The 24,615-nt window shown below is 46.2% G+C and overlaps 1 protein-coding gene across 1 annotated transcript in view; it reads right to left on the reverse strand.

The window, feature by feature from the left end:
* col9a2 (procollagen, type IX, alpha 2) overlaps window positions 1-24,615 on the reverse strand; it is a 168,974-nt gene that overhangs the window by 19,944 nt on the left and 124,415 nt on the right. The window contains exons 17-21 of the mRNA XM_085963164.1: window positions 22,587-22,631; window positions 20,291-20,323; window positions 19,606-19,752; window positions 10,921-10,975; window positions 1,221-1,409 (exon numbers count right to left, since the gene is read on the reverse strand). Of these exons, the coding sequence (XP_085819290.1) occupies window positions 1,221-1,409; window positions 10,921-10,975; window positions 19,606-19,752; window positions 20,291-20,323; window positions 22,587-22,631 (469 nt within the window). The remainder of the gene's footprint in view (window positions 1-1,220; window positions 1,410-10,920; window positions 10,976-19,605; window positions 19,753-20,290; window positions 20,324-22,586; window positions 22,632-24,615) is intronic.

A 24,615-nucleotide genomic window follows, 5' to 3' on the forward strand; every position in this document is an offset into this window, starting at 1 on the left:
GCCAACATTCCATTGGCCTTCTTAATCACTTGCTGCACCTGCATACTAACCTTTTGAGTTTCGTGCACCAGGACCCCCAGATGCCTTTGTACTTCAGTACTTTCCAGTTTCTTGCCATTAAGATAATAACTTGCTCTACGATTTTTCCTGCCAAAGTGCATAACCTCACACTTTCCAGTATTGTATTCCATCTGCCAAATCTCTGCCCACTTACTTAGCCTGTCTATGTCCCCTTGCAGGTTTTTTATGTCCTCCTCACTCACTACTTTCCCTCCCATCTTAGTATCATCTGCAAACTTTGATATGTTACACTCGGTCCCCTCCTCCAAATCGTTTAGATAGATTGTAAAGAGTTGGCGACCCAGCACTGACCCCTGCGGAACACCACTAGTTACTGATTGCCAGCCTGAGAATGAACCATTTATCCCAACTCTCTGCCTTCTGTTAGATAGCCAATCCTCTATCCATGCCAGAATATTACCCCAATCCCGTGATTTTTTATCTTAAGCAATAATCTTTTGTGTGGCACCTTGTCAAATGCCTTTTGGAAGTCTAAATACACTACATCCACTGGTTCCCCTTTATCCACCCTATATGTTACTTCCTCAAAGAACTCCAGCAAATTTGTCAAACATGACTTCCCCTTCATAAAACCATGCTGACTTTGTCCTATTAAATTATGATTATCCAAATGTCCTGTTACTGTCTCCTTAATAATGGACTCCAAAATTTTACCTACCACAGATGTTAAGCTAACTGGTCTATAGTTTCCAGCCTTCTGTCTACTGCCCTTTTTAAATAAGGGTGTTACATTAGCAGTTTTCCAGTCTGCCGGGACCTTTGCCGAGTCCAGGGAGTTTTGGAAAATTATTACCAATGCATCCACAATCCCTACCGCCACTTCCCTCAAGACCCTAGGATGTCACCGAGCTCTCTCTCACCGAGCTCTCTCTCACCGAGCTCTCTCTCACCGAGCTCTCTCACCGAGCTCTCTCACCGAGCACTCTCACCGAGCTCTCTCACCGAGCTTTCTCTCACCGAGTTCTCTCACCGAGCTCTCTCTCACCGAGCTCTCTCTCACCGAGCTCTCTCTCACCGAGCCCTCTCTCACCGAGCTCTCTCTCACTGAGCTCTCTCTCACCGAGCTCTCTCACCGAGCTCTCTCTCACCGAGCTCCAGGAGCTGCCAAACTGTGTGGAGAGAGAAGTTTGAAATCTTACCTTTTGGTCCTGTATTTCCGATCTGGCCTTGAACGCCTGTCAGACCATGTAGGCCACGAGGCCCAGAAACACCGTGGTCACCTTGTTCACCAGCAGAGCCTGCTGCTCCAGGGGGTCCAGGAGGTCCCGTCATCCCAGCTCCGCCCAGTACTTCTCTCTTGGCACTGACTGCTACTGCTGCTAACTGCTCTGTAAGACAAACAAATAAAGGGCTTCAGGATGAGCCCCTCAGGTACCCCAGCGAAAGCCAATGGTTGGTCCAAAGATTGCCAAGTACAGGGTCCAAGTGTAACTCCAGACACACAAAATGGGAGAAGGGAAACTCATCAAATAGTAGGGACAATAGTGCAGCATTCACTAATCCTCACTAACACACTCACTGATACTGGCACATTCACTAATCCTCACTAACACACTCACCAACACACTCACTAATACTGACACATTCACTACTACTCACTGACACATTCACTAATACTGACACACTCACCAATACTCACGGACACACTCACTGACTGGCACACTCACTGACACATTCACTAATACTGACTGACACACTCACTACTACTCACTGACACACTCACTAATACTCACTGACACTCTCACTAATAGTCACCAATATTCACTGACATACTCACTGACACACTCATTAATACTCAGACACACCCACTGACACATTCACTAATACTCACTGACACACTCACTAATATTTACTGACACACACACTAATACTCACTGACACACACACTAATACTGACACACTCACTAATACTCACTGACACACTCACTAATACTGACACACTCACTAATACTGACAAACTCACTAATACACACTGACACACTCACTAATACTGACACACTCACTAATAGTCACTGACACATTCACTAATACTGACACACTCACTAATACTCACTGATACACTCACTAATACTCACTGACACACTCACTGGCACACTCACTAATAGTTAGGCACACTCACGAACATATTCATTAATACTCACTGACACACTCACTAATACTCACTGAGACACTCACTAATACTCAGGCCCGCTCACTGACATATTCACTAATACTCACTGACACACTCACTAATACTTAGACACACTCTGACACATTCACTAATACTCACTGACACACTCACTAATACTTACTGACACACTCACTAATACTCACTGACACACACACTAATACTTACACACTCACTAATACTGACAAACACACTAATACACACTGACACACTCACTAATACTCACTGGCACACTCACTAATACTCACTGACACACTCACTAATACTGACACACTCACTAATACTGACACACTCACTAATACACACTGACACACACACTAATACACACTGACACACACACTAATACTCACTGGCACACTCACTAATACTCACTGACACACTCACTAATACTGACACACTCACTAATACTGACACACTCACTAATACACACTGACACACACACTAATACACAATGACACACTCACTAATACTGACAAACTCACTGGCACACTCACTAATACTCAGGACCACTCACTGACATATTCACTAATACTCACTGACACACTCACTAATACTCAGACACACTCACAGACACATTCACTAATACTCACTGACACACTCACTAATACTCACTGACACTCACTAATACTCACTGACACACTCACTGACATATTCACTAATACTCACTGACACACTCACTAATACTCAGTGACACACTCACTAATACTCAAGCACACTCACTGACTTATTCACTAATACTGACACACTCAATAATACTCACTGACACACTCACTAATATGCAGACAAACACACTGACACACTCACTAATACTGACACACTCACTAATACTCAGGCACACTCACTGACATATTCACTAATACTCACTGACACACTCACTAATAGTCACTGAAACACTCACTAATACTCAGGAACAGTCACTGACATATTCACTAATACTCACTGACACACTCACTAAAACTCACTGACACACCCACTAATACTCAGCCACACTCACTGGCACACTCACTAATACTCACTGACACACTCACTAATACTCACTGACACACTCACTAATGCTCACTGACACACTCACTAATACTCACTGACATATTCAGTAATTCTCACTAATACTCACTGACACACTCACTAATACCCACTGACACACTCACTAATACCGACACAGTCACGAATACCAACGGACACACTCACTGACACATTCCCTAATACTCACTGACACACTCACTAATATTCACTGACACACTCACTAATACTCACTGACACACTCACTAATACTCACTGACACACTCACTGATTTATTCACTAATACTCACTGACACACTCACTAATATTCAGGCACACTCACTGACATATTCACTAATACTCACTGACACACTCAGTAATACTCAGACACACACACTGACACACTCACTAATACTCACTGACACACTCACTAATACTCACTGACACATTCACGAATTCTCACTGTCACATTCGCTGACACACTCACTAATACTCACTGACACACTCACTAATACTCACTGACATATTCAGTAATTCTCACTAATACTCACTGACACACTCACTAATACTCACTGACACACTCACTGACACGCTCACTAATATTCGCTGACTCACTCACTAATACTCACTGACACACTCACTAATACTCACTGACACACTCACTGACACGCTCACTAATATTCGCTGACTCACTCACTAATACTCACTGACACACTCACTAATACTCACTGACACACTCACTGACATATTCACTAATACTCACTGACACACTCACTAATATTCAGGCACACTCACTGACATATTCACTAATACTCACTGACACACTCACTAATACTCACTGACACACTCAGTAATACTCAGACACACACACTGGCACACTCACTAATACTCACTGACACACTCACTAATACTCACTGACACACTAACTGACACATTCACTAATTCTCACTGATACACTCACTGACACACTCACTAATACTCACTGACACACTCACTAATACTGACACACTCACTGACACATTCACCAATACTGACACACTCACTAATCCTCACTAATATTCACTGGCACATTCACTAATACTCAGACACACTCACTAATACTCACTGACACACTTACTGACACATTCACCATTTCTCACTGTCACATTCACTAACACACTCACTAATACTCACTAATACTCACTGACACACTCACCAACACACACACTAATACACATCAACACACACACAGACACATTCACTAATACTCACTGTCACACCTACTAATACTCAGACACACTCCCTAATACTGACACAGTCACCAATACCCACAGACACACTCACTGACACATTCCCTAATACTCACTGACACACTCACTAATACTCACTGATACACATACTAACACACTCACTAATACTCACTGACACACTCAGTAATACTCAGACACACTCACTGACACACTCACTAATACTCACTGACACACTCAGTAATACTCAGACACACTCACTGACACACTCACTAACACTCACTGACACACTCACTAATAGCCACTGACACACTCACTAACACATTCACTAATACTCACTGACATACTCACTGACACATTCAATAATACTCACGGACACACTCTGGAACATTCACTAATTCTCACTGACACTCTCACTAATACTCACTGACACACTCACTAATACGCACTGACACACTCACTAATACTCACTTACACTCACTGACACATTCACTAATTCTCACTGTCATGTTCACTAATACTGACACAATCACTAATACTCACTGACACTCACTAATACTGAAACACTCACTGACACACTCAGCAACACTCACGGACACACGCACTAATATTGACACACTCACTGACACATTCACTAATACTGACACACTCATTAATATTCACTGGCACATTCACTAATACTCAGACACACTCACTAATACTCAGACACACTCACTGACACATTCACTAATACTCACTGACACACTCACTAATACCCACTGACACACTCACTGACACATTCACTAACACTCACTAACACACTCACTGACACATTCACTAATACTCACTGACACACTCACTAATACCCACTGACACATTCACTAATACTCACTGACACACTCACTGACTCATTCCCTAATACTCACTGACACACTCACCGACACAATCACTAATACTCACTGACAAATTCACTAATACTGACACACTCACTAATACTGACACACTCACTGACACACTCAGCAATACTCACAAACACACTCACTAATACTGACACACTCACTAATACTCACTGACACACTCACTAATACTGACACACTAATTGACACATTCACTAATACTCACTGACACACTCACTAATACTCACTGACACACTCACTAATACTCACTGACACACTCACTAATACTGACACACTCACTGACACATTCACTAATACTGACACACTCACTAATACTCACTAATATTCACTGGCACATTCACTAATACTCAGACACACTCACTATTACTGAGACACACTCACTAATACTCACTGACACACTTACTGACACATTCACCATTTCTCACTGTCACATTCACTAACACACTCACTAATACTCACTGACACTCACTAATACTCACTAATATTCACTGACACATTCACTAATACTCACTGACACACTCACCGACACACACACGGACACACACACAGACACATTCACTAATACTCACTGTCACACTTACTAATACTCAGACAAACTCACTAATATGGACATAGTCAGCAATTCCCACAGACACACTCACTGACACATTCACTAATACTCACTGACACACTCACTAATACTCACTGACACACACACTAACACACTCACTAATATTCACTGACACACTCAGTAATACTCAGACACACTCACTGACACATTCACTAATACTCACTGACACACTCGCTAATACCCACTGACACACTCACTAAATCATTCACTAATACTCACTGACATACTGACACATTCAATAATACTCACTGACACACTCTGGCACATTCACTAATTCTCACTGACACTCTCACTAATACTCACTGACACACTCACTAATACTCACTGACACACTCACTGACACATTCACTAATTCTCACTGTCACGTTCACTAATACTGACACAATCACTAATACTCACTGACACTCACTAATACTGACAAACTCACTGACACACTCAGCAATACTCACGGACACACTCACTAATACTGACACACTCACTAACATACTCACTAATACCCACTGACACACTCACTGACACATTCACTAATACTCACTGACACACTCACTGGCACATTAACTAAAACTCTCTGACACACTCACTAATATCCACTGACACATTCACTAATACTCACTGACACACTCACTAATACCCACTGACACTCTCACTGACACATTCACTAATACTCACTGACACACTCACTAATATTCACTGGCACACTCACTAATAATCAATAACAAATTCAGTAAGACTCTGACTCACTCACTGACACATTCACTAATACTCACTGACACACTCACTAAGACTAACTAATACTGACACACTCACTAGTATTCTCTGGCACATTCACTAATACTCATTGAAACACTCACTGAAACACTCACTAATACACACCGACACACACACGGACACATTCACTAATACTCACTGACACACTTACTCATACTCACTGACACACTCACTAATACTGACACAGTCACCAATACCCACGGACAAACTCACTGACACATTCACTAATACTCACTGACACACTCACTAATACTCACTGACACACTCACTAACACACTCACTAATACCCACTGACACACTCAGTAATACTCAGACACACTTACTTACACATTCACTAATACTCACTGACACACTCGCTAATACCCACTGACACACTCACTAAATCATTCACTAATACTCACTGACATACTGACACATTCAATAATACTCACTGACACACTCTGGCACATTCACTAATTCTCACTGACACTCTCACTAATACTCACTGACACACTCACTAATACTCACTGACACACTCACTGACACATTCACTAATTCTCACTGTCACGTTCACTAATACTGACACAATCACTAATACTCACTGACACTCACTAATACTGACAAACTCACTGACACACTCAGCAATACTCACGGACACACTCACTAATACTGACACACTCACTAACATACTCACTAATACCCACTGACACACTCACTGACACATTCACTAATACTCACTGACACACTCACTGGCACATTAACTAAAACTCTCTGACACACTCACTAATATCCACTGACACATTCACTAATACTCACTGACACACTCACTAATACCCACTGACACTCTCACTGACACATTCACTAATACTCACTGACACACTCACTAATATTCACTGGCACACTCACTAATAATCAATAACAAATTCAGTAAGACTCTGACTCACTCACTGACACATTCACTAATACTCACTGACACACTCACTAAGACTAACTAATACTGACACACTCACTAGTATTCTCTGGCACATTCACTAATACTCATTGAAACACTCACTGAAACACTCACTAATACACACCGACACACACACGGACACATTCACTAATACTCACTGACACACTTACTCATACTCACTGACACACTCACTAATACTGACACAGTCACCAATACCCACGGACAAACTCACTGACACATTCACTAATACTCACTGACACACTCACTAATACTCACTGACACACTCACTAACACACTCACTAATACCCACTGACACACTCAGTAATACTCAGACACACTTACTTACACATTCACTAATACTCACTGTCACACTCACTAATACTCACTGACACTCACTAATACTCAGACACACTCACTAATACTGACACACTCACTAATACTCACAGAAACACTCACTAATACTCACTGACACATTCACTAATACTCACTGACACACTCACTAATACTCAGACACACTCACCAATACTCAGACACACTCACTGACACACTCGCTAATACTCACTGACACACTCACTGACATATTCACTAATACTCACTGACACACTAACTGACACATTCACTAATACTCACTGACAAATTCACTAATACTGACACACTCACTAACACTCACTAATACGGACACACTCACTGACACACTCAGCAATACTCAAAGACACACTGACTGACACACTCACTAACTGGCACACTCACTGACACACACACTAATACTCACTGACACACTCACTAATACTCAGACTGACACACTCACTAGCACAGCCACTAATACTCACTGACACAATGACTGACACACTCACTAATACTCACAGACACACTCACTAATACTCATGGACATGCTCACTAATACTCACGGACACACTCACAAATACTCACTGACACACTCACTAATACTCACGGACACACTCACTAATAATCACTGACACACTCACTAATACTCATGGAAACACTCACTAATACTATCTGACACACTGACTGACACACTCACTAATACTCACTGACACACTCACCGACACATTCATTAATACACACGGACATACTTACTGACACACTCACTAATACTCACTGACACACTCACTAATACTCACTGACTGGCACACTCACTGACATCCTCACTAATACTCAGACTGACACACTCACTAATACTCACTGACACACTCACTATTACTCAGACTGACACACTGGTTGACACACTCACTAATACTCACTGACATACTCAGTAATACTCAGACACACTCACTAATACTCACTGGCACACTCACTAATATGCACTGACACACTCACCAATACTCACTGACACATTGACTGAGACACTCACTGACTGGCACATTCACTAATACTCAGACTGACACACTCACTGACACACTCACTAATACTCAGACTGACACACTCACTGAATCACTCACTAATACTCAAACTAACACACTCACTGACACACTCACTAATACTCATGGACACACTCACTGACACACTCACTAATACTCAGACTGACACACTCATTGACACACTCACTAATACTCAGACTAACACACTCACTAATACTCACTGACACTCACTAATACTGACACTCACTAACACTCACTGACACTCACTAATACTCACTGACACACTGACTGACACACTCACTAATACTCACTGACACTCACTAATACTCACTGACAAACTCACTAATACTCACTGACACACTCACTAATACTCACTGACACACTCGCTCATACTCAGACTGACACACTGACTGATACACTCACTAATACTGACTGACACACTCAGTAATACGCAGACACACTCACTGACACATTCACTAACACACTCACTGACACACACTGACACATTCTCTAATACTCACTGACACTCTCACTAATACTCACTGACACACTTACTAATACTCACCAACAGACTCACTAATACTCACCGGTACATACTCAGTGACACATTCACTAATACTCACTGACAAATTCACTAATACGGACACGCTCACTGACTGGCACACTCACTGACACACTCACTAATAATCAGACTGACACACTCACTAATAATCAGACTGACACACTCACCAATACTCAGACTGACACACTCACCAATACTCAGACTGACACACTCACTAATAATCAGACTGACAGACTCACTAATAATCAGACTGACAGACTCACTAATAATCAGACTGACAGACTCACTAATAATCAGACTGATACACTCACTAATAATCAGACTGACACACTCACTGACACACTCACTAATAATCAGACTGACACACTCACCAATACTCAGACTGACACACTCACCAATACTCAGACTGACACACTCACTAATAATCAGACTGACACACTCACCAATACTCAGACTGACACACTCACTAATAATCAGACTGATACACTCACTAATAATCAGACTGACACACTCACTAATAATCAGACTGACACACTCACTAATAATCAGACTGACACACTCACTAATAATCAGACTGACACACTCACCAATACTCAGACTGACACACTCACTAATAATCAGACTGATACACTCACTAATAATCAGACTGACACGCTCACTAATAATCAGACTGACACACTCACTAATAATCAGACTGACACACTCACTAATAATCAGACTGACACACTCACTAATAATCAGACTGACACACTCACTAATAATCAGACTGACACACTCACTAATAATCAGACTGACACACTCACTAATAATCAGACTGACACACTCACCAATACTCAGACTGACACACTCACTAATAATCAGACTGATACACTCACTAATAATCAGACTGACACGCTCACTAATAATCAGACTGACACACTCACTAATAATCAGACTGACACGCTCACTAATAATCAGACTGATACACTCACTAATAATCAGACTGATACACTCACTAATAATCAGACTGACACGCTCACTAATAATCAGACTGACACACTCACTAATAATCAGACTGACACACTCACTAATAATCAGACTGACACGCTCACTAATAATCAGACTGACACACTCACTAATAATCAGACTGACACACTCACTAATAATCAGACTGACACACTCACTAATAATCAGACTGACACACTCACTAATAATCAGACTGACACACTCACTGATACACGCACAATTAATGTGGTGGCTTTGCCCGGTAATACTCGGTAACTCTAAGACTACGTTTAGTAACGGATTGTCCCCGCACTGACCTTGCATCATTTTCAAGACCACCTCAATAATATGCTGATCTCCTGCATCTCGTCCCTGTGAAAAGAGAAGGAAGCCGATCAGGTGTGAGCCTCGCATGCCCTGGATTGACCATGGCAGAATGTGACCCAGTCCATCTTTAGAGTCAGGGCTCATTCACAGCCAATCTTCCCGTTACGCTGTGCGGCCATGCTGCGGTCTGGAGGTGCCGCCCCGGCCAGTCACCGGCTTTTGCTGGAATTTGAATGGCCCGCGCCGCCCGTTAAAGTGGCCGCGAACCCAAAAAAAGAGGGAACACTGCTCATAGCCCTTTAATGCTTTATTGCTGCACAACCATATTCCACAATCTTTACCGTTCACTGCGACATATAATGAAGGTATCATTTTCACCTCCCATGGTTTTTGCAACTCCAGTGGAGAAAGAAACTGGCTGACAAAGTAATCAAGGTTTTTCATCTGTCTGGGTGCAGCATTGAGGCACTCAGGGTGCAGCACCGCAAACAGGCTGATGGTGGCACTGCTGGCACAGTGGATCAAAAATAAGCTCTGCATCGCCACCAGCGGGCCATTAACAGCAATGCAACCACTTGTGAAAATTCACGAACATGGGATCCTCCTGTACATTGGGTGCAGAATAAAACCCTTTTCTAAAAGGATTTTTTGAGGATGTAACAAGGAGGGTCGATGAGGGTAGTGCATTTGATGTAGTCTTTCTGGATTTTACCAAGGCTTTTGATAAGGTCCTGCATGGCAGGTTGGTCCCGAAAGTAAAACATAGAAGATAGGAGCAGGAGTCGGCCATTCGGCCCCTCGAGCCTGCTCCGCCATTCAATGCAATCATGGCTGATCATCCAAACTCAGTACCCTGTCCCTGTCTTCTCCCCATATCCCTTGATCCCTTTAGCCTTAAGAAATATATCCAACTCTTTCTTGAATATATTTAATGAACTGGCCTCCACCGCCCTCTGTGGCAGAGAATTCCACAGGTTCACCACTCTCTGGGTGAAGAAATTCCTCCTCATCTCAGTCCTAAATGGCTTACCCCTTATCTTTAGACTGTGACCCCTGGTTCTGGACTCCCCGGCCATCGGGAACATCCTTCCTGCATCTAGTCTGTCCAGTCCTGTCAGAATTTTATAAGTTTCAATGAGATCCCCTCTCATTCTTCTAAACTCCAGTGAGTATAAGCCCAATCGACCCAATCTCTCCTCATACGTCATTCCTGACATCCCAGGTATCAGTCTGATGAATCTTCGCTGCACTTCCTCCATGGCAAGAACATCCTTCCTCAGATAAGGCGACCAAAACTGCACACAATACTCAAGGTGTGGTCTCACCAAGGCCCTGTACAACTGCAGCAAGACATCCTTGTTCCTGTATTCAAATCCTCTCGCTACGAAGGCCAACATACCATTTGCCTTCTTAACCGCCTGCTGCACCTGCATACTTACCTTCAGCGACTGGTGCACAAGGACACCAGGTCTTGTTGCACTTCCCCTTCTCCCAATCTATTGCCATTCAGATATGCCTTCCTGTTTTTGCCACCAAAGTGGATAACCTCGCATTTATCCACATTATACTGCATCTGCCATACATCTGCCCAATCACCCAACCTGTCCAAATCATACTGGAGTTTCTCGGCATCCACCTCACAGCACACACGCCCACCCAGCTTTGTGTCGTCAGCAAACTTGGAGATATTACATCTAGTTCCCTCGTCTAGATCATTAATATATATTGTGAATAGCTGGGGTCCTAGCACCGATCCCTGTGGTACCCCACTAGTCACTGCCTGCCACTTGGAAAAAGAGCCATTTATTCCAACTCTTTGCTTCCTGTCTGCTAACCAGTTCTCTATCCAAGTCAGTACCTTGCCCCCAGTCCCATGTGCTTTAACTTTACACGCTAATCTCTTATGCGGGACCTTATCGAAAGCCTTCTGAAAGTCCAAATACACCACATCCACTGGTTCTCCCTTATCTATTCTACCAGTTACATCCTCAAAAAAGCCCATGGGATCCAAGGCAAAGTGGAAAGTTGGATCCGAAAATTGGCTCAGAGGCAAGAAACAAAGGGTAATGGCCGAAGGGTGTTTTTGTGACTGGAAGGCTGTTTCCAGTGGGGTTCTGCAGGGCTCAGTACTGGGTCCTTTGCTTTTTGTGCTATATATCAATGGAGTGCAGCTTGGAACAGAGTATAAACCTGTGAGTTTGGTGAGTTCAGGGAGGGAATTGCTTTCTTTTTCTATCTTTGTCAGCTTCCTGGATTGCAGGAGTTAAAAAGTTGCACGAGAGGGGATAGAGAACCAGCGGAGTTCGGCTCTGTGACACCACCGCCCCCCCCCACAACCGCATTCAGAGAAAAATAAAAGGAGAAAAATAAAAGGTGACATCACAGGGAAAAGGGTAAGTGATTGGTTGGTGGGTATTTTTTAAAGTCCAGAAAATGTATTAATAATTGTAAGGTTTCATTAATATTAGTAAAGTTTATTGGCAGCAATAATTCTTATTGGGTGTAGTAGGTTTTATTAATAATTAATTTTTAAAAATAAACAAATTAAGACACAATAAAGATGGCAGAGCAGGCGATGTGTTGCGACTGCAGTATGTGGGAGCTCCTGGAGGCCAGTGTGATCCAGGACGAACACGTCTGCGGTAAGTGTCTGCGGCTCGAGGAGCTTTGGCTCAGGGTTGATGAGCTGGAGGCTGAGCTGCGGACTCTGCGATGCAGCAGGGAGGGGGAGAGTTACCTGGACACTTTATTCCAGGAGGCAGTCACAGATGAACTGATAGCGCAAATAGAAATCAGTAAGTATGATCTGATAGCCACTACAGAAACATGGCTGTAGGATGTCATAGATTGGGACCTGACTATTGAAGGGTACATGACATTTAGGAAGGACAGGAAGCTAGGAAAAGGTGGAGGGGTGGCTCTGTTAATTAATGATGGTATTAGCACAATAGAGAGGGATGACCTAAGTTCAGGACACCAGGATGTAGAAGCGGTTTGGGTAGAGATGAGAAATGATAAAGGCAAGAAGACACTTGTGGGAGTGGTGTACAGGCCCCCTAACAGTAACCACACGGTAGGATGGAGTATAAAGGAAGAAATAATGGGAGCTTGTCAGAAAGATATGGCAATAATCATGGGGGATTTTAATCTACATATAGACTGGAAAAATCAGATGGGCAAAAGCAGCCTAGATGAGGAGTTCATAGAATGTTTTTGGGATAGTTACTTAGAACATATTCAGAACCTCTCTGGCCACAGGGGATGTGCCAGAGGACTGGAGAATCGCTAATGTAGTTCCATTATTCAAGAAGGGGAGTAGGGAAAAACCGGGGAACTACAGGCCAGTGAGCCTAACATCAGTGGTGGGAAAATTATTGGAAAAAATTCTGAGGGACAAAATCAGTCTCCACTTGGAGAGGCAAGGATTAATCAGGGATAGTCAACACGGCTTTGTCAAGGGAAGATCATGTCTGACTAATTTGATTGCATTTTTTGAGGGGGTGACTAGGTGTGTGGATGAGGGCAACGCAGTGGATGTGGTATACATGGATTTCAGTAAGGCCTTCGATAAAGTCCCGCACAGGAGACTGGTCAAGAAGGTAAGAGCCCATGGAATCCAGGGTGCCTTGGCACGTTGGATAAAAAACTGGCTTAGTGGCAGAAGGCAGAGGGTGATGGTCGAAGGTTGTTTTTGTGACTGGAAGCCTGTGGCCAGTGGGGTACCACAGGGATCGGTGCTGGGTCCCTTGCTGTTTGTGGTCTATATTAATGACTTGGATATGAATGTAAAAGGTATGATCCGTAAGTTCGCGGATGATACAAAAATTGGTAGGGTGGTAAATAGCGAGGAGGGTAGTCTCAGTCTGCAGGACGATATCGATGGGTTGGTCAGATGGGCGGAACAGTGGCAAATGGAATTTAACCCGGAAAAGTGCGAGGTGATGCACTTTGGGGGGACTAACAAGGCAAGGGAATACACAATGAATGGTAAGACCCTAGGCAAGACGGAGGGTCAGAGGGATCTGGGTGTGCAAGTACACAGATCCCTGAAGGCGGCGGAACAGATGGATAAGGTGGTAAAAAAGGCATATGGGATACTTGCCTTCATTAGCCGAGGCATAGAATATAAGAGCAAGGAGGTTATGATGGAGCTGTATAAAACACTGGTTAGGCCACAGCTGGAATACTGTGTGCAGTTCTGGTCGCCACACTACAGGAAGGATGTGATAGCTTTGGAGAGGGTGCAGAGGAGATTCACCAGGATGCTACCAGGGCTGGAACGCTTCAGCTATGAAGAGAGACTGGGCAGATTGGGTTTGTTTTCCTTGGAGCAGAGGAGGCTGAGGGGGGACATGATTGAGGTGTACAAAATTATGAGGGGCATAGATAGGATGGATACTAAGGAGCTTTTTCCCTTAGTAGAAGGGTCAATAACTAGGGGGCATAGATTCAAGGTAAAGGGCGGGAGGTTTAGAGGGGATTTGAGAAAGAACTTTTTCACCCAGAGGGTGGTTGGAGTCTGGAACTCACTGCCCGAAAGGGTTGTGGAGGCAGGAACCCTCACAACATTCAAGAAGCATTTGGATGAGCACTTGAAATGCCATAGCATACAAGGCTACGGACCAAATGCTGGAATATGGGATTAGATTAGACAGGGCGTGATGGCCGGCGCGGACACGATGGGCCGAAGGGCCTCTATCCGTGCTGTATAACTCTATGACTCTATGACTCTAACAGTACATTCTGGAGCCAACCAGAGAACAGGCTATACTAGACCTGGTATTGTGCAACGAGATAGGATTATTTAATGACCTCATAGTGAAGGCACCAATAGGTAGCAGCAAACATCATGTGATTGAATTTTACATTCAGTTTGAGGGAGAGAAGAGTGGGTCCAAGACTAGTATTTTAAACTTAAACAAGGGCAATTATGAGGGCATGAAAGCAGAGCTAGCTAAAGTGAACTGGCAAATTAGGTTAAGGGATCGGTCAATAGAGTTGCAGTGGCAGACATTTAAGGGAATATTCCAGAATACACAGAATATATACATTCCAACGAGAAAGAAAAATTCCAAGGAGAGGTCCCACCATCTGTGGTCAACTAAAAAAGTTAAAGATAGTATCAGACTTAAAGAAAAAGCATATAATTGCGCAAAGATGGGTGGCAGGTCAGAAGATTGGACAGAATATAAAAAACAGCAAAGAATGACTAAAAGATTAATAAGGAGAGAAAAATTAGAGTACGAGAGAAATATAAAAACAGATACGCTGTAGTGAGAGTTTCTATAGATATTTTTTTTAAAGTTAACAAAGTGAGCGTTGGTCCTATACAAAGTGAGTCTGGGGATTTAACAATGGAAAATAAGGAGATGGCAGTTGAATTGAACAGGTATTTTGCATCGGTCTTCACTATAGCGGATACAAGTAACATCCCAGAAATAGCTGTAAATCAGGAAATGGAAGGGAGGGAGGACTCGAGAAAATTACAATCACCAGGGAAGTGGTACTGAGCAAATTGTTGGAGCTGCGGGCTGACAAGTCCCTGGGTCCTGATGGACTTCATCCTAGGGTCTTAAAAGAAGTGGCTAGTGAGATAGTTGATGCGTTGATTTTAATTTTCCAAAATTCCCTAGATTCGGGGAAGGTTCCATTAGATTGGAAAATAGAGAATGTAACTCCTTTATTTAGAAAGTGAGGGAGACAGAAAGCAGGAAACTACAGGCCAGTTAGCTTAACATCTGTCATAGGGAAGATGTTAGAAGCTATTATTAAAGATGTTATAGCAGGGCACTTAGAAAAGTTCAAGGTAATCAGGCAGAGTCAACATGGTTTTGTGAAAGGGAAATCATGTTTAACCAATTTATTGGAGTTCTTTGAGGAAGTAACATGTGCTGTGGATAAAGGGGAACCGGTGGATGTACTGTACTTAGACTTCAAGTCATTTGATAAAGTGCCACATCAAAGGTTATTGCAGAAAATCAAAGCTCATGGTGTAGGGGGTAACATATTGGCATGGATAGAAAATTGGCTAGTTCACAGGAAACAGAGTAGGCATAAATGGGTCATTTTCTGATTGACAAGATGTAACGAGTGGTGTGCCACAGGGATCAGTGCTGGGGCTTCAACTTTTTACAATTTATATAAATGACTTGGATGAAGGGATCGAAGGTATGGTTGCTGATGTAATAAAACTCACTACGCCCTTGGTTTGAGTATAAAGCAAGGCTTTAATCAACTTGTTTCAGATCATGGAGGTCTAGTTGTACTTCACTAGCTTCTGTCTTACAAAATGTCCCTGGGTAAACTGGGCCCACGCCCGAGTATTTATACTCCTTGGACGTCCAGCGTTATTTCATGAGTAGTTTCTTGATGATGATGAGATTTATAACATTTGCTAAATTTGCTGATGACACAAAGATAGATAGGGAAGTAAATTGTGAAGAGGACATAAGGAGGCTACAGAGGGATATAGATAGGTTAAGTGAGTGGGCAAAGATCTGGCAAATGGAGTATAATGTGGGAAAATGTGAAATGGTCCATTTTGGCAGGAAGAATAAAAAAGAAGCATATTATCTAAATGGTGAGAGATTACAGAGCTCTGAGATGCAGAGGGATCTGGGTGTCCTAGTGCATGAATCACAAAAGGTTAGTATGCAGGTACAAGTAATTAGGAAAGCTAATAGAATGTTATTGTTTATTGCGAGGGGAATTGAATACAAAAGTAGGGAGGTGATGCTTCAGTTATACAGGACATTGGTGAGACCACATCTGGAGCACTGTGTACAGTATTGGTCTCCTTATTTAAGGAAGGATGTAAATACGTTGGAAGCAGTTCAGAGAAGGTTTACTGGACTAATACCTGGAATGGGTGGGTTGTCTTATGAGGAAAGGTTGGACAGGCTAGGCTTGTATCCGCTGGAGTTTAGACGAGTAAGAGGTGACTTGATTGAAACATATAAGATCCTGAGGGGTCTGGACAGGGTGGATGTGGAGAGGATGTTTCCTCTTGTGGGAGAATCTAGAACTAGGGGTCACTGTTTAAAAATAAGGGGTCGCCCATTTAAGACAGATGAGCAGACATTTTTCAGAGGGTCGTGAGTCTTTGGAACTCTCTTCCTCAGAGGGCGGTGGAAGCAAAGTGTTTGAATATTTTTAAGGTAGAGATAGATAGTTTCTTGATAAGCAAGGAGGTGTAAAGTTATTGGGGGTAGGCGGGAATGTGGAGTAATCGGATCAGCCATGGTCTTATTGAATGGCGGAGCAGGCTCGAGGGGCCGAGTGGCCGACTCCTGCTCCTAATTCATATGTTCGTATTTGGACTTGAATACAGGGGGTATGATTAAGAAGTTTGCAGATGATACTAAAATCGGCTGTGTGGTTGATACTGAAGAAGAAAGCTGTAGACTGCAGGAAGATATCAATAAATTGGTCAGGTGGGCAGAACAGTGACAAATGGAATTCAATCCAGAGAAGTGTGAGATAATACATTTTGGGGAGTGCTAAGGCGGCAATAAATGGTAGGACACTGAAGTGCAGAAGATCAGAGGGACCTTGGAGTGCATGTCCACAGATCCCTGAAGATAGCAGGACAGGTAGATAAGGTGGTTAGGAAGGCATACGGGATACTTGCCTTTATTAACCGAGGCATAGAATATAAGAGCAGGGAGGTTATGCTTGAACTGTATAAAACACTAGTTAGGCCGCAGCTAGAGTACTGCGTGCAGTTCTGGTCACCACATTACAGGAAGGATGTGATTGCACTAGAGAGGGTGCAGAGGAGATTTACAAGGATGTTGCCTGGGCTGGGGAATGTTAGCTATGAGGAAACATTGGATAGGCTGGGGTTGTTTTCTTTGGAACGGTGGAGGCTGAGGGGAGACCTTATTGAGGCGTACAACATTATGAGGGGCCTAGATAGGGTGGACAGATAGGACCTATTTCCCTTAGCAGCGAGGTCAATAACCAGGGGGCATAGACTTAAAGTAATTGGTAGAAGGATTAGAGGGAATTTGAGGAGAATATTTTTCACCCAGCGGGTGGTGGGGTTCTGAAACTCACTGCCTGAAAGGGTGGTCGAGGCAGAGACCCTCATCACATTTAAAAAGTACTTGGATATTCACTTGAAGTGCCGTGACCTGCAGGGCTACGGACCAAGAGCTGGCAAGTGGGATTAGGCTGGATGGCACTTTGTCGGCCGGCACAGACACGATGGGCCGAATGGCCTTCTGTGCTGTATATTTCAATGATTCTAACACAGGTAGAGCACGGGCTAGATTAGTGTCTTGCACCCGTGCACTAGTAACTGGACTGAAGCACAAACATCAGCTGCAGAGAGAGCAGACACTCACCATCAGTCTGGGCTCGATTTCAACATGGGTCGGAAGAGGTGAAAGAGTTCAAACCAGTGCAAACTGTCCCCTCTGATTTGGTTTCCAGAATTAATATCTGAATTAACAGAAGTGGGTATTTGATTTTTAAGCAGTATTAACACTTGCAATACACGCACTGTGCTTCGTCAATGCAGCATAGCCACAAGAAGCAGCGCCTGAGATGACCATGTGTGTAGGTTGTGAGCTTGGGGGTTCGGTGTCTGTTGTATCCGGTCTGATCCCCCCTCTCCCTCACCTCCTCTGGTCAGCAGACCACTGTCTGTGTAACACTGCGGAGATACTCACGGTGATTCCCTGACGACCAGTGGCTCCGGTAACACCGCGCTCTCCATTGGGGCCTCGGGGTCCCGGCGGTCCAGTCCGACCCTGAGCTCCTGGCTCTCCCGGATTACCAAAGGGGCCCCGATAGCCCGGCTCCCCCGTTACACCTTGCTGCAGGGAACCAAGGGAAGGTTAGAGTCCAGCAGGTGTGTCGCTACCACGACCGATCACCGATCACCCACCCGAACACAGCCCCCCCCGAACACCCCCCCGAACACACCCCCCCCAAACACCCCCCCAAACAAACCCCCCCCCCGCCGAACACACCCCCCCCCCCGAACCCCCCCCCACTCGGTTCACTTTCTGACTCCTGACCCCTTCCGGCGACGCCATCGATTGGACGTTGTGAGAGGAACTAATCAGCCTCAGCTGTAGTGCCCCCCAAGAGCAAATAGCCCGTCACCACTCCCTTTCCAGGCTCTCATCGTGATTGGTGGCCTCTCGCACAATCCGACGGGTGCAGCAGTCACCCCAACACACCTGGACTGAAACTGGCTCATTAACTCTGCATTACTGATTAACACTTTCGTTTCAATAGGGGAGCCGGGCTTTATAAACCCGTCTGGAATAAACACCAGGGGAAATATTAACATTGCATAAAATGTGCTTTTGGAAGAATACCCAAGATTTTGGACTGAATCAGACTGACCTGTCCCTTCACTCCGGGCTCCCCTGAGTCTCCCTGTGAGGATAGAGAGAGATTTCTGTTAAATGGTTTTATGTACAATTCAACATCACTCCCAGAGCAAGAGTTAATCCAGATAGAAACCACACTGAACGCTGCCCTGGGGTTATACCGATCTCTCCATTCCAGCCCCAGTTTGGTGTCTGTGTTTAATTTGTGTATTGTGAGACTCCTGACAGCTGGTGCCAGTCTCCCCGAGCCCTCCACATGCCCCAAACCTGCCCACACAGACGGCCTAGTCTGGCGCAGAGAATCACAAGAGGAGTCTCCTCTCTGCCAATGGAGTGTCTTGGGTTTGTTCCAGCACTCTGGCTCGTGTGCTGGGGCCTGAGCTTGGTGCAGGGGCCCTGGGCCTGGGGCCTAGGGGCTGGGTACAGGGTCCCCGGGCCTGAGCTTGGTGCAGGGGCCTAGGGGCTGGGTACAGGGTCCCCGGGCCTGAGCTAGGCACAGCGTCCCTGGGCCTCTGAGTTTGGTGCAGGAGCCCTGGGCCTCTGAGTTTGGTGCAGGGTTCCCGGGCCTGAGCTTGGTGCAGGGTTCCCGGGCCTGAGCTTGGTGCAGGGGCCCTGGGCCTGGGTGGGCAGGGTCCCTGAGCCTGGGTGGGCAGGGGCCCTGGGCCTGGGTGGGCAGGGTCCCTGGGCCTGGGTGGGCAGGGGCCCTGGGCCTGGGTGGGCAGGGTCCCCGGGCCTGGGTGGGCAGGGGCCCTGGGCCTGGGTGGGCAGGGGCCCTGGGCCTGGGTGGGCAGGGTCCCCGGGCCTGGGTGGGCAGGGGCCCTGGGCCTGGGTGGGCAGGGTCCCCGGGCCTGGGTGGGCAGGGGCCCTGGGCCTGAGCTGGGTACAGGGTCCCTGGGCCTGGGTGGGCAGGGGCCCTGGGCCTGGGTGGGCAGGGGCCCTGGGCCTGGGTGGGCAGGGGCCCTGGGCCTGGGTGGGCAGGGGCCCTGGGCCTGGGTGGGCAGGGTCCCTGGGCCTGGGTGGGCAGGGGCCCTGGGCCTGGGTGGGCAGGGTCCCTGGGCCTGGGTGGGCAGGGGCCCTGGGCCTGGGTGGGCAGGGTCCCTGGGCCTGGGTGGGCAGGGGCCCTGGGCCTGGGTGGGCAGGGGCCCTGGGCCTGGGTGGGCAGGGTCCCTGGGCCTGGGTGGGCAGGGGCCCTGGGCCTGGGTGGGCAGGGGCCCTGGGCCTGGGTGGGCAGGGGTCCTGGGCCTGGGTGGGCAGAGGCCCTGAGCCTGGGTGGGCAGGGGCCCTGGGCCTGGGTGGGCAGGGTCCCTGGGCCTGGGTGGGCAGGGGCCCTGGGCCTGGGTGGGCAGGGGCCCTGGGCCTGGGTGGGCAGGGTCCCTGGGCCTGGGTGGGCAGGGTCCCTGGGCATGGGTGGGCAGGGGCCCTGGGCCTGGTTGGGCAGGGTTTCTGGGCCTGGGTGGGCAGGGGCCCTGGGCCTAGGTGGGCAGGGGCCCTGGGCCTGGGTGGGCAGGGGCCCTGGGCCTGGGTGGGCAGGGGCCCTGGGCCTGGTTGGGCAGGGTTTCTGGGCCTGGGTGGGCAGGGTTCCTGGGCCTGGGTGGGCAGGGTTTCTGGGCCTGGGTGGGCAGGGGCCCTGGGCCTAGGTGGGCAGGGGCCCTGGGCCTGGTTGGGCAGGGTTTCTGGGCCTGGGTGGGCAGGGTTCCTGGGCCTGGGTGGGCAGGGGCCCTGGGCCTGAGCTGGGTACAGGGTCCCCGGGCCTGGGTGGGCAGGGTTTCTGCTCCGCTGACCCCCTGAGATTCTGGGGTCTGTCTGTTTGATTATTAGGTGGTTAATTTACACCGAGAAACACTGCTTTTCAGACATGCACCCAGGCATTGGACAGGAGTTGGTGATCTCGCGGCTACAGAGGCCTGGCCTGCGATTGTCCCGATAAAGTAACAAATAAAAAGGACAAATTCTCAGTCACTGAAGCTAAGTTTCTAGGCCTGACCCTTGACCCGTCACCTCATTTATCACCGAGAGACCAGGCAGGGAGACATTCTTTGCGACATGTTCTAGGTGGTTCGGGTGAGTCACACGGTGACTCCAGCTACAGTTACAAAGATTGGTTCCACCACCATTGCAGTCAGTAGCCTGGTTTCTGGGGGATGTGTGCACATCGCCAGTAGCTCAGAAGAAGAGGCAATTAATCCCAGGGTCAAAAATCCAAGCGTGCCGTGAACTTTGACTTAAATTAAAAAGTAACTGTGCCACATTTAAATTGATCCAAACACTTGTTGCCTTGAATCCAAGTGTGTGATCCCACTGGATCTTACCTTTTCACCTAGATCACCATCCAAGCCTTCCACTCCAGGGTCGCCCTGCAATAAGAAACGTAAACAGGCACATTTATTGGTATTCAATCACACCAACCAGCTCTTGGTAGCGTTACGAATGCAAAACAGACACTCACTCACACTCTCACTCACTCACACAGACACACTCACTTTCACACCGTCACAGACACTCACTCACACTCTCACTCACTCACACAGACACACTCACTTTCACACCGTCACAGACACTCACTCTCAGACACTCACTCTCTCACACACACACACACACAGACACACACACACACGCATACACACACACCCACACTCTCTCTTGCACACACACTCACTCACATACACTATTCAAGAAAGGAGGGAAGAGAGAAAACTGGGAACTAAGGGACAGAAATTTGTTATAACCAAGGAATGGGCAGTGTTTAGACTAAAAATGGTGAATTAGCCCCAGGTGAAAATTGTCTAGACTGCACGCTAAATTTGTCCTCACTCCTCATTTAAATGATTGCAGTCATGATTCTTGTCTAAAAGCCCAAGCTCATTGGTGTTACACTGAAAAGATGGACCAATATTGGGGGCAGTCTAAACGCAAGTAATGATTGCCACAGGCTTTTTTCACTACTTAAAAGGGAGGACCGTTGATGCTGCAGCACCTCATTCTCAGCATTGTTGGGTGTGCAGCTGCCTCAACAGCCATAAAAAGGACAAGGAGAAGGAAGAGTTCTTTACAAATCCTGATGGCAGATTGCCGCAGCAGGGAGAGCCCCCACAGAATTTCCCATGAAGCTTTGGAGGCTTTGGTTTTAGCGGTGGAGAGAAGGTGGCCGGGCCTGTAGCCCCCAACTGGCAGGAGGCCCTCGCTACAAGTCTGCCGCACTGTGAAGGGAGGTGGCACACCACATCACGGGCAGCACTGTGCTCCCCAGAACCCACACACAGTGCAGGAAGAACTTTAACAAGCTCACACGGGTGGGCAGGGTGAATGAAGGCTTCACACACTGCCCAAAGTGTCACATCCCCAGCACTCACCCACCAACAATCTCCACCTAGCAGCGCTCACCCACATCTCACACCTGCACACAATGGCAGCTATTCAACTATGGCAGGCACAAGAGTCATTCGTTATTAGAATTCATGTGATCTGTGTGATATGGTTATGCATAAATTTATTAATAGAGTTTGGAATATTTTGTGGTCTCTCTCATTTCACCTTTGTGCCCAGGAGGATGCTGTGAAAAGGCATGACACAGGAATGATATGTTAGGGATGTGGTGGGCAATGGGGATCTGGGGTTTCATTCATTCAAATCGGAGTCTGATGAGCCAGTCACAGACCGCCCGTCTGGAAGCCCGATTGTCCAGCTGCCTCCTCCCTCCCTCCTGTTCCTCGTCTTCTTCCTCCTCATCTTCTTCCTCCTCTCTCTGTGCACATGTTCCAGTCTTGTTGCCTCCGCTCCCTCCGCCGTAGATCCTGGAGGGTGAGGTGGACTGCCAGTACAGCCCCCATGACTTTCAGCAAGTGTTGTAGGTTGAATCTTTCAAGAATAAATGTTGCACTTTTCTACTTCCCACAACACTCCTGATACCAAAGAACCTTCAAATCACTAAATAAAACTGTTTCAATATCAGGAACTAACATACGGGCACTGAAACTTCACTAACCTGTCAGGTGCGAGTGATTGGGGCTGATCCCTTTAAATAATGTCCCTGGAGCCAGCTTCCTGGTGCTACACACCAGCTCTCCCTGTCATTGTTAACTCCAGGTGGTGAGGTAAGTGACGAGAAGCAATTTGGCAGATCAGGCGTTCAGTGAGCGTTGCACACTCGCTGATGTCACAATCTCCATGGCATTGAAGTCCCTGCCGATCACTGTTACTGGCAGCGCCTGGGGGGGGGGCGAATCTGTTAGAGTTTATGTGGTTGTAACTAGCAGAATAGATAAGGGGGAATCAGTGGATGTGGTGTATTTGGATTTTCAGAAACCATTCAATAAGATGCCACACAAGAGGTTATTACAC

Source organism: Somniosus microcephalus, chromosome 20 (assembly GCF_052327205.1).
Source record: "Somniosus microcephalus isolate GS21.2 chromosome 20, FLI_Smic_1.0, whole genome shotgun sequence".
Taxonomy (NCBI): Eukaryota; Metazoa; Chordata; class Chondrichthyes; order Squaliformes; family Somniosidae; genus Somniosus; species Somniosus microcephalus.